The sequence below is a fragment of the Syngnathus typhle genome, linkage group LG5, assembly GCF_033458585.1.
Source record: "Syngnathus typhle isolate RoL2023-S1 ecotype Sweden linkage group LG5, RoL_Styp_1.0, whole genome shotgun sequence".
In the NCBI taxonomy this organism is placed as follows: domain Eukaryota; kingdom Metazoa; phylum Chordata; class Actinopteri; order Syngnathiformes; family Syngnathidae; genus Syngnathus; species Syngnathus typhle.
The window spans coordinates 16,260,242-16,278,068 of NC_083742.1; the positions used below are offsets into that span (position 1 = coordinate 16,260,242).

General features: G+C 47.0%; 3 protein-coding genes and 1 long non-coding RNA gene across 11 annotated transcripts; 1 reads left to right on the forward strand and 3 right to left on the reverse strand.

Annotated features, from left to right (window-relative positions):
* Nucleotides 1-4,233, reverse strand: mfsd10 (major facilitator superfamily domain containing 10). 5 transcript variants are annotated; one of them, XM_061277898.1, is made up of 13 exons: nt 4,074-4,233; nt 3,077-3,273; nt 2,790-2,886; nt 2,626-2,729; nt 2,304-2,462; nt 2,038-2,229; nt 1,636-1,738; nt 1,380-1,491; nt 1,179-1,287; nt 908-998; nt 780-827; nt 607-696; nt 1-530 (listed from the first exon to the last, which is right to left on the reverse strand). In XM_061277898.1, the coding sequence occupies exons 2-13, from the start codon at nt 3,227-3,229 to the stop codon at nt 445-447; spliced, it is 1,344 nt and encodes a 447-aa protein (XP_061133882.1). In that variant the 5' UTR covers nt 3,230-3,273; nt 4,074-4,233; the 3' UTR covers nt 1-444. The 5 variants fall into 5 exon arrangements, with proteins under 5 accessions (XP_061133882.1, XP_061133886.1, XP_061133883.1 ...); XM_061277902.1 differs by having other exon boundaries at nt 2,626-2,697; nt 2,770-2,886; XM_061277899.1 differs by having other exon boundaries at nt 3,077-3,241; nt 4,074-4,231.
* Nucleotides 4,234-4,501: 268 nt separating this feature from the next.
* On the reverse strand, nt 4,502-13,244 carry LOC133153780 (zinc finger protein 462-like). Its single transcript, XM_061277881.1, has 10 exons — nt 13,095-13,244; nt 7,795-12,356; nt 7,424-7,689; nt 7,229-7,347; nt 6,972-7,100; nt 6,655-6,892; nt 6,402-6,544; nt 6,102-6,325; nt 5,265-5,958; nt 4,502-5,014 (listed from the first exon to the last, which is right to left on the reverse strand). Exons 2-10 carry the CDS (start codon nt 12,340-12,342, stop codon nt 4,923-4,925), a joined length of 6,453 nt encoding a protein of 2,150 aa, XP_061133865.1. The 5' UTR covers nt 12,343-12,356; nt 13,095-13,244; the 3' UTR covers nt 4,502-4,922.
* A 78-nt stretch (nt 13,245-13,322) lies between these two features.
* Nucleotides 13,323-16,082, forward strand: coq2 (coenzyme Q2 4-hydroxybenzoate polyprenyltransferase). 4 transcript variants are annotated; one of them, XM_061277905.1, is made up of 8 exons: nt 13,323-13,471; nt 14,212-14,534; nt 14,643-14,809; nt 14,872-14,993; nt 15,057-15,142; nt 15,210-15,343; nt 15,543-15,731; nt 15,837-16,082. In XM_061277905.1, the coding sequence occupies exons 2-8, from the start codon at nt 14,237-14,239 to the stop codon at nt 15,972-15,974; spliced, it is 1,134 nt and encodes a 377-aa protein (XP_061133889.1). In that variant the 5' UTR covers nt 13,323-13,471; nt 14,212-14,236; the 3' UTR covers nt 15,975-16,082. The 4 variants fall into 4 exon arrangements, with proteins under 4 accessions (XP_061133889.1, XP_061133892.1, XP_061133891.1 ...); XM_061277908.1 differs by lacking the exon at nt 13,323-13,471 and adding an exon at nt 13,485-13,625; XM_061277907.1 differs by lacking the exon at nt 13,323-13,471 and adding an exon at nt 13,632-13,820.
* Nucleotides 16,083-17,216: 1,134 nt separating this feature from the next.
* LOC133153796 (uncharacterized) lies at nt 17,217-17,742 on the reverse strand. The gene is made up of 2 exons (XR_009714390.1): nt 17,490-17,742; nt 17,217-17,422 (listed from the first exon to the last, which is right to left on the reverse strand). It is a non-coding gene; the product is annotated as an uncharacterized LOC133153796 (long non-coding RNA).
* Nucleotides 17,743-17,827: the final 85 nt, after the last annotated feature.

The window sequence follows — 17,827 nt, forward strand, 5'->3', positions numbered from 1 at the left end:
AACCTGTCACATCTTCTTTATGACATTTAAGTGATTGCGAATCAAATATGGTACATTTGCTATTACATTAATGATCATCTTAAATCGATAAGATTTAATCAGTTTGAAATCTGTGTTTATACAGTATAAACACATTTAAAATAAAAATAGTTTTAACTTGATAAACTGGGACTTTCACCTCAAATCTTCACTAGTCTTTAAAAAGACGTGTTGTTTTTTTTTAAACTAATTTTAATGAGAAGAAAATAGATTTCTTTTAAGGCACCTAAACCGTGTGTGACTTTTTTAAAGTGACAAAACGGTACAGTATAAAAGATTTCAACACACACACTCTTCCTTTCCTCTCGTTGGCCTTGTTGCTCTTCTTGTGAGACTCCATCACAAATGAGCAGATGTAAACATGAAGACATTCACGGTGTCACAATGAGCAGAGATGAGCCGTCGTCAGGCGCCGGTTAGCAGAATCAGAGGTACCACAAAGGATGCTGACGTGACGAGGAAACAGATCTGTGCCCCAGCCAGCCAGTAAACTAAAAAAAAAAAAAAAAAAACAGGTTACAAAACAAATTTGTTACACACATATGGCAGACAGAAGCTTCTAGTTACCAGATGATGACACAATTGGCCCTAGAGCTCTGGCCAGAGCACCCAGACTGCGTAGGATGCCCATTACTGTGCCTTTCTGACTGGCCGTGCCTGGGGGAAGTATCGAATATTGAAACTATTGCAAAAGTTTTCTAACCTTCATACTAACTTAAAAAAAAAAAAAAAAGACTCACCATGTTCAGAGACAAGGGTTGATAGACACGGGACCACCACTGCTGCCGCTACAATGAAAAGAGCAATCCATCTAATAATGTACTACAAAAGGTACTACAGTGGGGCAACAATTGTGAATTATTCTCACCAAAGGAATAGAGCGCCAAGCCCACGTAAAGCATAGTGACGTTCCACGAGAGTCCAATGAGAATAAAGGCTGGGATCAGTGCGGCGATGGCCTGAAAAGTGGAGACACGACCACAACATTGCAAATTCTGTGCTCGCTACTGCAAATCAGGAAAGCAAAGAGTTGGGAAAAGAATGGCCCGGCGTCAACATTTGCCACCTTTGCATTAGCCCTAACACATGTATCCGAATTGAAGGCATTTTCCAGACGCTCTGGCTAAAGCTCCTACTACCATGCGGACAGCTCTGACGTGGTGTCCAGGTTTAATTCTGCGTGCGTATCCGCCCTGGATGGATGCCATGACTATGCCGATGAAGAAGAACATCTTTCCTTGTTCCATGCTGTTGAAGTATAGAACGAGAAAACTGTTTAAAAAAAAAAAAAAGAAGAAGGTGCATTTCTTGCACAAGTGGTTGCGTAATGGTGTGCAGACCTAGTGAAGTGGAAGCGTTGGTGCGTGAGGAAACTGAGCGTGAACTCCAGGCCGGAAAATAGGAAGAGGTAGCAGAAATAAACCCGACCCAACGCTTTCAGCCTCTGCATTTCTGCCGAGACAGAAGCCACAGTTGCCCAACTGAACTTGATACAAAAATGAAAAAGTCAATTTCCCATAATCTGTTACCTCTTAATTTACTAACGTACATGTAAAAACATTAGACCTCAAGTGCATACAATGGTACTGTATTTACTTTGTTCTGTGGGTGGATCTTTGGTTCTCGTGACAGCAGAGAAATTGAACAAGGCCCCCGGGCTGAGCAGGTCTCGAAAGTCCCCAAAGCCAGAATGGGAACCCTGGAATGAGATTGTAAAAAAAAAAAAAAAAATCATAAAACAATAGAGTTTGCAATATCATACAGAGTTTTCATTTAACTGTGATTAATTATAGCTTCACAAACTTCTGACTGAAGCCCAAACTTGAGTTAGGAAAGTCAAGTCACATGGAAATTCTCCCCGGTTCCCAAACTCTTGCTTTCTTGCGAACAGGTTGCGATAATGGGCTATTCTTTTTTTTCAGGGAAGAGTGTCCAAATACTATTGTCAATCAAACCAACGAGTGTGGGTGGCTGAATGGTTGCATTTCCCCGACTGACCTTGGCATGGGCTGAAAGCGTTTCAGGCAGCATGAGCCAAATGAAAACCAGGTCTGCGACGCTGAAGGCCAACGCCAGCAAGGCCGGCGTCTGGAAGAAGACGTGCCCCGCGGTTTTGGCCGTCACGGCCAAGTACGCCCCCATCAGAGGTCCCGCGGTGAAGCCCACCGAGAAAGCCACGCCAATCATGGCCTACAGCACAGGACACAAGGTAGATGTGGAAGACATAAAATGCATTGTAGGTGTGTATATGTGCGTGTACGTACCATCCCGCGGTTCCGAGCTTTGGGGTCGGCTAAATCGGCCACGATGGCGGTGCAGAGGCTGACGTTGCCCTTACACACTCCTGCGATCACTCGGAACAAAAGGAACATGGCGAAGCTTCGGGACAGAGCCCACACCACGTAGCCAGACATGATCCCCATCTGCATTCACAATTAAGTGACCAACTTGGTTTGTAAAAAAAACAACAACTAAACACTTCAACTTAATTAATATTGAGTTTGTTTATTAAAATGTAAAATTTGACTTCTTGCATCCTTTAATCGGCAGGTAGAGTGACCACAAAGACCTCAACCAAGGGCTTACTGTCGTAAGGAGGAGTAAAGGTCGCCTGCCGTAACGATCCGACAGAGCTCCGGTGATGGGAGATGACAAGAACTGCAGCAGGGAAAAAAGCGAGCCGATCAGACCTGAAAAGCACAGCAAAGAAATGAAGCAAATATTCTGTACCGGGTTATTTATTCGAATACCTCCGAACAGGACGCTGTTGTACTTCTTTTCCATAGGAATTCCGAGCGCCTCTCTGAAGATGTCCACAGCACTCTGCAGTGACTGATAGGCACCATCCTGTCGCACAAAACATCATGAGGACACGCAACACACACATAACGAGTAAAACCAATTGACTGAAATGCGAGAAAAATTGGGCCACAAAAGCGCTCTTTCATTGACAACAAATTGGTGTCAACTGTTTTCAAGCACGCTTATTTGAAATGCCATCAAGAGTCTTCTTTTTGAGAAAGGACGGGCCACCCACCCCAGTGTGCGCGTAGTGGTCCAGGATGGAGGGCAGGAGAGGTAGGATGAGGGTGAAGCCGAGCAAGTCCAGGAGCAAGAGGACGAAGACCACAAAGATCACCCTTGACGAGGACAACGCCACATCCTTGGATGCTTTGTTGGCGTCCGACATTCTTCACGCTGACTTAAGATAAAAAAAAAAATAAAAAAAAACGTCTGGAGAACAAATAAAAAAAGAGATTGATGTAACGACTGGTAAAACTTTATACCTTACTTCTCAATCCACACAGCTTTATTATTATTATTATTTTAAATAATTTAGAATACAGTGGTACCTTGACTTACAAATTTAATTCATACAATCAAGCTTCAAACTCAATATTTTTCCTGTTGAAATGAACTGAAACACTGTCCGATTCCCGCACACACAAAAAATGACCAATAAATATAGCAATACTGTTAATATAAACACAATTTAAGATAGAAAAAGAAAATATAAACCAAACAATGTGCTTAATTAGTGTTGGCTGGTCAGCCAACATGAGTGGTTCATAAAGCTCAAGAAGTTCTTGAAGAACAAACTGTTGGCAAGTTTAACAGAGCAGGTTAATTTAGATTCAGATTGTGCGTTTACAAAATGGGCGGCGTGTTATTAACTCTACAGTCACACTCAGATAAATCCAGAGGCATTCGTGTAAAAAAGATAAAAACAACTTTCTTAATTCCCCTTCCTACAAGAACAAGAAATAACAAAAGTGGTGAAGCATCCATTTGATCAATTATCTCAGGAATCCACAGAACAAAAGGCTGTAAATGCTCGCAAAACATTTTAGTGATTTAATAATCAACTCAAACGAATGGTATTTAAATACTGTTTGCATTATATATCAATTTTTTATCTCAAAACGAATGGGAAAAGTTCCATTGAGCCTTCTCCACCGACGTCATTCAGCATCTTTCCTCCGCCTCGCTGACAACACACGGACAACAAATAATTTGGCATCTCGAATACTTACATTGTGTTGTAAATTGACTGATTAACACCGACTTCTTAGATAGTCCTTGACTCTTCGTTTTGTACGTCCATTATTATTATGAGGAAATCCCGCACCAGGAAGCGGTGTCGGTTTACATATGGACTACACCACTGGTGTCGTCATCGTGCACACTCGAAATGTGGCGTTCACCAAAATTTGGAATTTGCAAAATCTATCGAATAGCTCCGTGTGGTAGTGCACACGGACGCCACCGAAAACGAGATATTTTATTTTTTATCAACCAATATATCAAATTCTAAATCATTTCCAATCTGTTGCATTGATTTCGTAAGAACACATGAATAGATTAGATCATAGTTATCAAATGATATCAAAAAATATTATTGACCGGGAAGAACTCCGAATGATCCTAACATACACATAACTGAGAAAAAAAAAAAAGAAAATAAAAAAACTAAAATTTTATTGTACAAAACATTTAAATTTATTCAATGACCAAATATATAAAACAGATCAAATAAAACCAAATAAATGTCAACACAAATCATTTGTGTTTTAAGACGAGACACCGGGAAGGCACAATGTCGTGCACCACATGAATGCAACATGACTAGTTTGTTTTTGTCCATGAAAACAAAAATCTAACATTAGTTTTTTTTTTTTTTTTTTATACAGTAGTATTGTTCTATAAGTGTTTTTCACATGAAAAAACACCAAGTGTCAGACATTTAACGGCTGTTTTTCAAAGCTTTATTTAAACTATCAAAACAAACCTGTGTAACATTAAAAAAAAAAAATCACGTTTCTTTAGACAATGTCTAAAATGTAGAAAATGAGTTATGTGGGTAGTGTTATGCCATTCGTGGCCTACATTCCGTGGCGAGAGGCGTGGCGCTTCAGCTCTTCTTCGCTTTGGAGGTTTCGTCCGCAAAGGTTGCAAGGGAATGTCACGTGGACACCTGCAATGATGGGGAGAAAAAAAGACAGCACAGATCTTATACGCGACTTGATTCAGTAAGCTACAGTAATCGTCACTTCTTACAAAGAATAAAGAATATATGCTGTGAGTGTAGTCGATTTGTTGCGGCAATGTTTATTTCCAAATATATGTTGCGTTGTTCTTCCGTTTTGCGATATAAATAAGAATAAACGTGAACTGGGAGTGGTAATCAGCAGCCTCAACTTCTTTTATTGTTTCATCGTTTTTACCTTTGAGCTCAGACATGTCGCCGTCTTGCCGTGTGCAAGTATCCTCCATCTTGAGCCGCTTCTTTTGGTTTTCACAGTCTCTTCCTTCTTCTACATTCATCTCTTCCTCTTTTAGTCCTTCACAGATCTTCCTTTTGTGGGCTTTGTCATCTTGGGACGTCTCCAAGGAGTGGCCCAGAAGCGGGGCCAGGGTTTCCCTCTTGGGAGTCTTCTTGGCCACATTTCCCGAGCTTTCCGCAATGTCTGAGCGTAGTTGTTCGCCGTGCGAGGAACTCGGTGACCCGCTCTCCTGGTCCAGTGTGTGCCGCAGGATGCCGTTCTCCACGTGTGCCTCGTTGTTCAGTGTCTGCAGTTTTGAGAGGTGGGCTTTTTCCTCGCCTTTATTGGGGCTCCACTCCACCTTCTCCTCTTCCTCTTTTTCTTCTCGGCTCTCGGCGTCCTTGGACTCAAGTGGGGCAGGGTCATTTTGATGCTCCTGTTTAACAGCGGCCATGTCTCGGAGGTGGTTCTCAAAGTCACTCTTTAGTTTCTCTGTGGGTTTCCCGCCATCTGTCTCCTTCACGTGGCGGGAAACGTCTTGGGCGTTCTCAGGGGTGGACGTCTGCGTCTCCTCGTATTCCGGTCTCTCGTTGAGCTTCACGTTCTCCAGCTGCTCCAAGCTGACCTGCCCCACAAGCTCATGGTTCCTCATCACCTGCACGTAAGAATATAAGTGAGGAATCTCCTGACAGGAGGCTAAAATAAATGAACATTATAAGTATATTAGTGTTTAACAAAAAACAAAAAATGTTTTTTAGAATGATGCCATGAATGAATAGCAAAGCAGCAAAGCAGCACCTGATGCTTTGCGCACAGGTGGGCCTCCAGCTCGTCCAGCCTGGCGCAGTCAAAGTAGCACAGGCGGCATCGGTAGGGCTTGACGCGCTGGTGCTTGGCGCTGTGCGAGCGCAGGTTGTCGGCGCTGGCGCTGGCATACGTGCACACGTGGCAGCGGAAGACCAGGCCTTGCAGGTAACGCGACAGCTTGGGCCGCCGCACCTCCATGGGAACGACACGCTCCTCTGCGCACCGACGCAATGAAAACGTTGTTCTTCACGGGGAAAAGAAAAGAGAGAAGAAAAAAAAAAAGGGACGTACCGCGGTGCAGCAGGACGTGGTCGATCATGTTGTTCTTGTTGTTGCTCTGGTAGAGGCAGAAGGGGCAGCGCAGGCAGTCCGACGGAGGAACTTCTTTTTGGAACGTGGAATGGTCCGTGTCCATGTGCACCCTCATGGCTCGTCTAAGGACCGGACCATACACTCCGTCAATAAGAATTCATCCATGATCAGATGGGATGATTGCGGAGAGCGAGACAGCTGACAAGTGACAACCAAGACATGCTGGACTGACTTTAAGCCGGTGAAGAAGTCGCAGTCCTTGCAGGTGAACATCTTCCTGCCGTGTCGACTGAGGTAATGTCGCCGCATGGTTGGCATATCCTCGCAGAAGAAGGAGCAGTTCTCGCAGCGGAAGTAGCCGCCGCTGTCCATCCGCCGTGCTGCCGGCATGGCGGCGGAAGCTCCCTTCTGAGCCATCAGGCTGAAGTGGCTCAGCTGACGCTGCACCTCCGGGGGTTCCAGGTACCAGTCTAGGCAATTGCGATGGAACACGAGCGTGAGGAGGCCACGGATGTACGGCTGGCAACGTGGCGTTACTTCAGTACTTGCCTTTGGTGCATCCTTTATTCGTTTTGGCCCAACTCATGACTCCGCAGCCTAAATGTGTAGCATCGCCGTCCGCGCTCTGAGTCGCCGTGCTATTCTCCTGTTGGTCGTCACAGGTTTCAATCACGATGTCTGGAGAAACACACACACACACATGGATACAGAGGCACGCTAGTCGAAAAGGCCTTCCAGATACAAGCTAATGCGTAAAAAGCCGCTTTTACTTATGTCTCGTTACGGAATGACGCGGTTGAACGTACCGAGATGTTTTTTCAACAAATGGTTGTTCCACAAGCCCATCAGGTTGGTACGATAGAAGCAAATGGAGCACTGGAAAGGACGGATAGTTCCAGGCTTGTGGAGAAGATACTTGTTCAAACTGTTGGGATCAGAAAAAAAAAAAAAAAGGGAAAATATAGTACACGATTCGTGGTGATGTACGGCGTTTTTCTTACTTGAGCTGTGAGAGTGAGGCCGGCAGCTTCTTGATGGCCGCAAGCGCCTGGTGGCTGCGCTCGTGCGTTCGCACACCGTTGCGTGACTTGAAGGTGCGCTGGCACTGACTGCAGGCGTAAATCTCGCTTAGCGACGCGGCGTCCGCTTGCTCGTGCTCACCGGCTTTCTGAGGAGACGTCGCGATGATGCGGCTTAAAGGGGGGGGCTCTTGATCTGGAGGCGCGCTACAGCCCGGAAGACCCTCCGCTGTTGCGTCCAAAGCGTTCTGATGATAGAAAAACAGCAAAAAAAAAAAAAATCAAAGATACGTTGCTGTCTCGAGCAAAATTGCCTCCAACTAAAATCTCAGATAAAGGAAGCGCCGACTTACCGATTTGACCTTCTCGAGCGGCGTCCCCGTCGTCTTTTTAGCCATGACCTTCGCGGCGCTCTTCTCCCGGTGCCGATCCAGATGGCGGCTCAGCTTCTTGATCCCGTTCAGGGTCTTGCGACAGCGATTACAGCGATAAACGCCCGTGTTGCGGCCCGCCGGGTGGATGACGGTAAAATCTCTTCGGCGTTCCACGTCGTGGCTGGCGCAGTAGTGGGCGAGCAGGAGCTGGGGCGAGTCAAAGGACAAGTCGGAGCACTTTTTGCATTGAGTGGAGGCGGCCGTCTGCTCGCCATCTTGCGGACTTAGCTCCCAGTCTGGGGGAGGATCCTGACGGATGGGCCTTTTGCGTTTATTGTACGCCATCAGCAGCCTATCTCTCGTTCCCACGTCTAATTGGTGGGTCTTGTTGTAGTGATACGTCAGGTAGCGGCGCGCCCAGGTTCTGTACTCGCACAACTGGCATTTGTAGAGCAGTTCCTCACCTTCCGGGGCGTTCTCGGGCGCTTCCGGAGAAGACGGGACTTTATTGACCTTGCGTAGGTAGAGCGGGACAAAGTGTTTGTGGAAGGCTTTCTTTCCGTGTCGGTTGGTGTAATGCGCCGCCAGGCGTTTGCGGATCACCGACGAATAAGAACACAGTGAGCACCTGTACAAAGCGTTGGCGGCCCTTTGAAGCGTTTTGGGATCGGCCTCGACCGCCGGTGCCTGAGAATCCCCGTCTTGGGAGGTTTCCTGTTTGGAGCTTCCGGAGTGCTTCTTGGAGCAGTGGATGGCGAGTTTCTTGAGCGACATGCAAATGGCCTCGCACAAGCTGCACAGGTAGCCTCGCTTGTTGTTGGTGCCCGCCTGGTAGTTGCTACTGATGAGCACTTCGCCCCGCTCGAACTCGTTGACCCGGACGGGGAGGTCGGGATGCATCATCTGGCAGTGCGTGGCCATGCCGTGCGGGCGCGAGTTGACGTAGGGGCAAAGCGGACACTTGTAGACGAGCCGTTTGCTCTTGCTCGCGGCCTGGACCGCGGGTCGGGGGGGGGCGTCGTCGGGGGTCTGCTCGATGAGCGGCAAAAAGTGTTTCAGGTAGGCCTCCTGGCCGTGCTTATTCTGGTAATGGCTGCCGAGACGCTTCTTCTTGAAGTAGGAATTGGAGCACAGGACGCAAGTGTAGCGACACACCTGAAAGGCGGGACTTTTGTGCTTCAAGCGCATGTGGCGCTCAAACGCCATCTTGTTGCTGCAGCTGTACGAGCACTGCTGACACCTGAAAAGTGTCATCTTGATTTTATACGTGGCGCTTTTGGGCATTTTCTGTTCATCCGAGGCAGCGGCGGCGGCGGCCGGCGAGGTCTCGCCGTGGTCCCGCTCGTGGTGTCTCCTCAGCTTCTTTTCCGTCTCGTGGGTCTGCGGGCAGAGTTGACACATGTAGCCTCGGAAGTGTGACGCGTCTCCTTCCTGGCCCTCGTGCTTTTGGTTCCAGTCGTCAAAGTGCGCCTCGTCCACGTAGAGGCTGTTGGCTCGGGACTGAAGGGATGAGTGCCTCATTTGGCAGTGGGTGAGGACCCCCTGATGCTTGGTGTTGACGTAGGTGCAGTACGGACACTTGAAGACGTGCATGTGGGTTTCTTCTTCCACGCCATGTTCCGACTCTTTGCGATCGCCGTCTTTCGGGAGCGGAGACTTTGGCGCTGATTTGGCGCCTTTGGGCGACACGCCCGGCATCTCCAGAGGGATCTGGTAGTCGTCAAAGCATCCGGACGATTCTTGCCCGTCGTCCTTGTTCTTGCCGCTGGACTTCTTTTGGCCGCCGTCCACGCCGGGCACCACGCCGTCTTCCTTCAGGCACCAAGGGTGCACAGCACGGTAGTGCTCCCGGATCAAAATCACCGAGCTCGCTTTGAAAGAACACGCTCGGCACGAGAACGTCTTGGTCTCGCTCTGCCCGCCGGCGTGGCTTTCGTCTGGCTCTCGTTTGATCCGACTGTTCTTTTTCAAATGAGAGCTCGCGTGACCTTCCTTTAAGCGGGTGGTGATGAAATCCAGGCTGGACCTGCTCTCCGGATGTTCCTGGCGGTAGTGTTTGTACAGCACACTGGATTTCTTGTGGGAGAACGTACACAAATCGCACTGGTAGCCGGCTTGCACGTTGGCTTGCTTGAGGTAGACTTTTAAAACCCCCGAACCGGAGTGATTCCCTCGCTGGCACTTGCGTACGTGCAGTCGGAAAAGGTTCGGGTTGTGCGTCTTGTAAAGGCAGCTCTTGCACTGGAGGCTCTTGTTTTTCTGGGGAGCCGGTTGTTTGAACTTTTTGGCTTGCCGCCCCTCGCCGACGTCCGTCCTCTGTAACAGCTCGAGAGTCCGAAACGTGTACGATTGGATCTGTTTGGGCGTGGCTACGCAGTCATTGTGTCTCTTGGCATAGTGCTGGACCACCTTGGAGACGGTACTCCGTCGGTAGTGGCAGAAGTGGCAGAAAAAGGTGTGCTCGTCACCCTTGTTCAAGATGGGAAGAGGCAGCAAGGGGGAGAAGGACTGATTCTCGGCTTGCGCTACCGATTTCTCCAAACTATTGAGAAGCTTGGTGGTGTAAGTCACGATGGCTTCGCTGGTGGTCCGGAGTTTATCGTGTGTTCGGAACTGGTGGACCATGACTCCTTTGATGCTGGGATTCCCGTAGTTGCACTTATAGCAGAAAAATAAATTCTCAGGACGCGCGTAAAGGTTTGAAGTTGATGATTTGCACTTTGGTGTCAGTTCTTCCAATTTAGACCCATTGGAATCGCGCGAGGTTGTTCCGGCCAGACCGTTCTGGACGAGATCCTCGGCTTGATGATGCGTTTGTTCCGGGTCAACGCCGTTGTTTCGCTCCGCCGGAGGATCGACTTTCTCGGGGAGGACAGATTGAGACTGAGCTTTGAAGAGTTTAACTTTCTTACTTTTCATGACAACATTGGAGCGTTTTCTGACTTTCTCAGGTGAAGACGTTTCGAGGACTTTGTCCTTGTTTTTTGTCAGCGCTTCGGACGTTCCTTTGACTTCTCCGTGTTTTGACGACGTCACCTTGTCTCCTGTGACCTTTTCGTCGCATTTCGTTTGAGCTTCGGAGCTTTCGCCAACTTTTTCAGACACAGACAACTCCGGCTGAGCTTCAAGGACGTGAACTTGGTCCTCGGTTTCCGTTTCCGAGTTCAGACATTGCGGCCTTTTACTCTGCGCGACGGCGGCCTGTCGTTTTATCTTGTCTATGGTGACGCTTTCTTCCGGATGATTTTTCTGGTAGTGGACTTGTACGACGATGACCGACCTGTGACGAAACGGGCATCTGTTGCATTGGTACAAAGCTATGTTGGGCTCTGGGTTTTCTAAAGCGGGGGTCTTGACGGGCGACGGGTCTTCTCGGCACGGAGCCGACACGTACTTGAGGAACATCAACGGATTTGGCGCGCTGGCTGCGGGGTGCCTGTCTTTGTAGTGTTCTTTAAGCGTCTCCAAAGCGTTCGTGATAAACGTACAGGTGAAACATTTATACGCTAAGTGGATGCCCTCGATTCCCAGGTTGAAAATATCTAGGGAGCCCGCATGCTTGTCGCCATAGTGGCTCCTCAGGTCATTTTCCTTCGGGAACTCGACGGGGCACACCAGACAGCGGAAGGTGGCACTCCGATCGTTCTCGTCTCGGATGTAGTCGGAGTTGGAGCGCACGTACGGGTGGTTTTGGTGGTAATGGAAAGACAAGTGTTTGAGGCTGCCGTCTTTGTGGTTACAGTGCTTACAGCTGTAGGTGGGCGGACTGACGTTCTTGTCTTCGTCATCTTCACTTACTTCAAAGGACAACTCCTTCTTGTCCGTCGCTTCCGTCTTGTCCGCGTCGGATGTTTTCTTGCCCTTCGGCGGGGGTGTTTCGATAATAGGGCGCATCAGGCCAAGATAGAGGCTGTCTTCCTGCAAGTAAGTATGTTTGTGAGATATGTCGATGAGGACAGGAGCAAGGTCGTTTGACTCGTCTGACTGGTCTTTTGATTGGTTCTTTGATTGGTCTTCTGGCTCACTGTCTGGTTGGTTATCGGCGACAGTGAAATACTTGCTGGCAGTGGAGGTTTGTACTGGTTTCTTATAGGTCTTCAAATCTCTGGACAAGTTAAGAGTCACTCTTGAGGTAGAAATTGAATGTTCCTCTTCATCATCTTTTGTTTCTTCACCATGATGATTGGCTGACACGGCCATTGTTTCAGTCTCTGGCTTTTTGGTTATATCAGCTGTCAAATTCTCATCGTCATCTTCGAGGTGGTTATCACGGGGATCGGTTTTAAGAATGTGATGTGAGCTTTCCGGGGTGTTTTGGGGAAAGTCTTTCTTGGCATGGTTATTAAAATCTGGACCATCGCCGTGGACGTGACCGAGATGTTCCAGTAGGAAGACCTCGGACGTGAACTCCAGTGGACAACGGCTGCACTGGAACGGCGGCTTGTGGGGCTGTTCTTGGTGGGCATCTTGGTTGTGCATGGTGTCGTCATCAGCGTCTTCTTTTTGCATACCGTTGTCGGAGGTCATCACAGTGGCACCACCTGGATGATGATTCAAATGCACATAAACAACGAAGATCTGGTCATCATCAATTATCTTAAATAATTACCCACGAGTGACTGTTAATTACAGAATATATTTTACTATTAGAAGTAGTCCTTGTGAATAACTGTCAAGAGAAGGAAGCTGACAATGTGTCCATTTATGTTTGGTCTGAGGACTATTTGTAGTTGGCGTTTTTATTTTTATTGTGTAAGTCTATTGTGTGGGACCAAAATCGCAAACTGTGATCTCCAGCTAATTGCATATTAGCACATCAATACACATCCGTTGCTAGTTGCAATTCTTGACTAGAGTCCAGAACAATACAGATCCATACATTTTTATACATTTTTTGGTCATGTCCTACTCTTAATTGACAAACATTGAATTGTCTTGTCATGGCTTCATTACAACTCGTTAAGTGATGCCACAGTAACCACAAGTGGAAGCCGAATGAACGCATCACAACAATGCAAGTGCGAGGCAAAAGAATAGGTTAGGATGGAACGATCGAAGCCCGTCATAGTCACCGCAACCGATCGCTAGTAAAATCTTTTGATATGCGATTCATTGTTAGTGATGGGCCACTACGTTGACGTACAACAATAGCAAAAGTGACTATAAAGTGGGCAAGTACAACTTCCAACCGAGACGGGCTGTGACTAAATGGAGGACTAAGGCTGAAACGATCGACGCTAAGGACCTTCGTTCGCTGTGTGTAAATTACACATTCTCACCGAGAAATAGTCCAGGGTTCGAGGTTTACCCCACAACACCTCGATTGGACGTCGGTAAAGCTGCACACATTTCCGCCATTTTTCGCGCGAGCGAGGATGGACTAGCGCATGCCGCAAATCGGCTTCCGGTCAAAGTCGCAGCTTCTTCGCAGTAAAACGATTTACCCGCACAATGTTATGCTATTTTTGATACTAAAGCGCCACGGTGGGTTTTATACTGACGGTAACTAGACGGAAATAACCTTTCTCTAAATCTATCAAGCAGATTGCTGCTTCTTTCACAACGGTAATTTGGGCTGTGTACTTTGTTTTCTCCCGGACTCATTTCGATGACGGGCTGTTCCGATAGGAAGAGACCAAACAACACAAATATCAGGGTATTGTATGACTATCACCCTGTAATATTTTTTAAATATATTTTTGTGACAAAGTTCGACTTGTTCACAGATTTACGTCGGAGATCAAGCGTTCTTTATGTCAGGATCCTTTTCGGGACCTACCTGATAAAAAAAAAAAAAAAGACCGCAAAAGGTTATGACAATGATCTTAAAATATTATTTTCCCGCTTACCCTAAGCCTTAATATATATGTTTGTTTAAGCTTTGCAGTTAAAAAAATATTTATTTTTGACCAAAAGAAGACTCGTTCAATAATTGTTTCCATCCGGAACACTTTCGAGGATGACCACCCAACACCAGTGATACAAAGGTGAAAGGTTATTGATGGGTATGCATGACCCCTCGATCGAACCGACCCCCACTGTTTTAAACGAACCAGGCGTGAGGCAAACTAAGCTCATGCTTCCGCCTCTTTTCCCCTTCAAACAAGTATATTTATGATTTGTAAATAAATGTCATGATGCGAGAATGTCAATAAATAAACACCACGGTCACAGGAGACGTCAATGCGTGTACTGTACAGACATATTACACACAGATTTCAGATTTGAGAATAACTAAACTAATATCAGTTGTTTTCAAAACTTAAGTGTAAGGAATACTTGTAACATGTTTCTTCCACGCACTTTTTTTTTTAAACAGCACTGAGCACCTGCTTTAACAAAGAGATTGGTTGCTCTTGCAAAATCATTGTGTGTGTGTGTGTGTGTTCATCCTAGGCCTGCTGATGAAGCCCCACAGTGAATGACCTCCCCGCCTCCCACCCGAGCCACCATGCTCCCACCCAAATTCACACGCTGGGGCACGCTCATTGCATTCAGGATGTCCCAGTGGGGTCCCACCCGCTGCTCCGGCCTTTGCACGCTCCCCAAAGGAGAAGAGCCGCAGCCCAGAACGTTACGGCCCAGCATTCGTAAAAGCGGCTCATCATTTATTGCTCACGGAAGGAGAGCGTTCAGTGTGTCTGCAGCGACGATTGTGAACGCGTCCCCAGCTCCTGTCCAGCCGTATCTACGCTTGATGAGGCTGGACAAACCAATCGGTGTGTCAACAACAATCAATACAAATGTAGTAAAAGAAAAGAAAATACATAGGAGGGGTGTCTGAGCTGACTGTCTGAGCCCGAGACGTTTGTGTTTCTTCACGGTAGGCACCTGGCTGCTGTACCTTCCGTGCACTTGGAGCATCGCCTTGGCTGCTGAGCCGGGCTGTCTCCCTGACTTGGGGATGCTGGCCCTGTTCGGTACGGGCGCCGTGCTGATGCGTGGTGCCGGCTGCACTGTCAACGACATGTGGGACAAAGATTTTGACGAGAAGGTAGTGTCCCGTCACGGGCGTCACGATGCCGCGGCATTCTGATTCGTTTGGCCATCGCGCAGGTGGCTCGGACGGCCACGCGGCCCATCGCGCGTGGCGACATTTCCCGCCTGCAGGCTTTGGTGTTCCTGGGAGGACAGCTTTCGCTTGCTCTCGGCGTGCTTCTCTGTCTCAACTATTACAGGTACGTGCCAAGTGTTGAATCTTCTGGCGCTGTTCATGATTTGAACTCTTTCTGATTTGTCAGTATTGCTCTGGGCGCCGCCTCTTTGACCCTTGTGCTCACATATCCGCTAATGAAGAGGATCACTTACTGGCCCCAGCTGGTGCTCGGTAAATCACGTTTTTTCCCGCTTCTATCTAGTTTGGTTCTTTAAGTCGAACTGTTGCTGATGTTGAGGTCTGACCTTCAACTGGGGGGCGCTGCTGGGATGGGCCGCCGTCAGAGGAGTCTGCGATTGGTCCGTGTGTCTGCCCCTCTACTTCTCCGGAGTCATGTGGACGCTCATCTACGACACCATTTACGCACATCAGGTGAGGCGCCTGGAAAGAAAGGGAAATTTCGTCGTAGAATCCCTTGATTGGGTAAAATGCAGGTCGGTTCTCTGAACTTTATTCTCTGAAGATTGAGATTTATTCTTCTAGAGTACCTATAATTACTGTTGTAGTTACGTGATTTAGAAAAAAAAAAAAGGCGAGCTCAGTGTCCGGTGTTTGTACCCACGTGGTCTAGGATAAGGAAGATGACATCAAAGTGGGCGTCAAGTCGACAGCGCTTCGTTTCGCCGAGCAGACCAAACCTTGGCTGAGCGGCTTCACGGCGGCCATGATGGCGGGCTTGGTGACGGCGGGGATCCACGCTGAGCAGACCGGCCCATATTACGCCATCCTCGCTGCAGTCACCGTTCATCTAGCGCGCCAGGTGAGAATCCATCCAAATTCTCACAGAACTGTTTGCACAACAAAGAAAAATCAATCAAATGACAACTCGAAAACTTACCTGAGCTGTTTCTTTTTTTTTTTTTAGATTTCCACTCTGGACATTGACAAGCCGGAGGACTGCTGGAAGAAGTTTGTATCCAACAGGAATCTTGGACTCTTACTACTTTTAGGAATCATTGCTGGTAACCTGTGGAAAGAAAGGCGGGAAACAATCTCGTTGTAAGGATTGGAGATGATCATGTAATATTTTGCTTTTCATCTGTGCAGTGACGTAGAAAACTACACAAAAAGCACACAAAAATTGTGATTATAAATTGTGATTTACATATTACTTTGGTTTAATATGGTTTTATTCTGAAGGACCACTGGAATTATCTAGATTGACCACTTCAATTAAACCAAAACAGCTGACTAGCTGTGTTTTTAGGCATGATAGACTCATGATAGAAATGCTTATCAAATTTCATGTTCCTAAGGTTTAAAAAATAAAATAAAATAAAAAAATAAACTGACGGCAGCTCCCTGGGCAAATTTGTAGAATCTCAAGGAATTTGAATTGTGCCTTGTTCAAACACTCATGAATACAGTTTAAATGTAGAAAAAAAAAAAACACAATTCAGGTTACGATGGGACAGTGACTTGTGTGTTCCCGGTTAAGGTTGTCTTGTCCCAGAAGAGCCACAGTGGGTACAGTGCTGAAAGGAACGGACCCAAAGTACCACTCCTGAAACACAATCGAGCTGGACTGCCATCTATCAACAGGCGATACATTCTAGAAATACATTTGATTCTGTTCCCTACTTAAAAACAAATTATGCCAGGCAAAGTCAATTGAAGTTATGACACAAGGATGATTCAATCTGGAGATGAATGAAGAAAGTCTGGGAGGACAAGTCAGATTTCATTTTCAAGCGCTCCAATGACATGAAGAGTGGGATGTCAAAGCAGTTCTCAGGGTGCTGGATTACTTTATGATGTCATAAATCCAAATTCCAAGAGTCGTGAGTTTTTTCATTGAGACAGTTTGTTCAAGGGAATGCAAGAAACCAAAATGGCTGTCAGACTTTTTGTGGTTATATTCATGATTGTCACATTTCGTGCTGTTAAGTAAAACTAACTTTGGGTGTTGAATTTAAAATAAATAAAAACAAATCCAAAAAGGGCAATGGGGACAATTTTTGAAGGATCACTTAAAATCAAAAACCTCCTGTCTTTTCAGACATGGGTTAGTTAGCGAGACCTTTTTTGTAAACCTACTCGTAATACACGTGCCTGCCAAATTTCACGTAACTACGTAAGTGAAACTTTCCCAGATCTTTGACAACAGAGGTGAATTTTGGTAAATCACGTGAAGAAGCATCCACCAGGATGTTTGGATCCATCAGACGGTCTTTTGCCCGTATGACTCCTGCGATTTTCAGACCCCTGTTTATCTCTCACGTGCGTCCCATTCTTGAGTACGGACTGCCTGCAGTATTCCCATTGACCAAGTACGAATCCGATATGCTGGAGCGAGTTCAACGTCGCGGTACGAAAACAGTTGCAAAACTTCACCAGCTTTCCTACGAAGATCGACTGGAACAGCTGAATCTCTTCTCTCTGGCCTACCGTCGTCACCGAGGAGATCTGATATATACCCGGCGCATTCTCCGAGGCGAACTTGGTGAAGACCTGAGGGAGTATTTCATCTTAAATAATGATACATCGACACGTGGTCACAGTTTGAAGCTATACAAACCGAGGAGGTTACGCATCCATGGTGACGCCACTCTCTCTACCCGTGTAGTTAATAGCTGGAACCGCCTACCCGAATCATGTATCACAGCCCAGTCAGAGGAAAGTTTCAAGAGAAGTATTGACGCAGTGTTTAAAGTCTGAAAGGTGATGCTTGGTAGCATCCCTTCAACGTCCGGGAAGTGAAGGAGCTGACAAGGGATTCTTCCCTCTGCTTTCTACCTCTCAATGAAGTCAATGAAGTCAATGAAGTCAATGAAGCTGCATGGGCAGCTGTTTAACTTGGGCTCGTCGTGACGTCACGTGCCCACTCTACGCTGTGATTGGCTCGCTCTTGTTCAA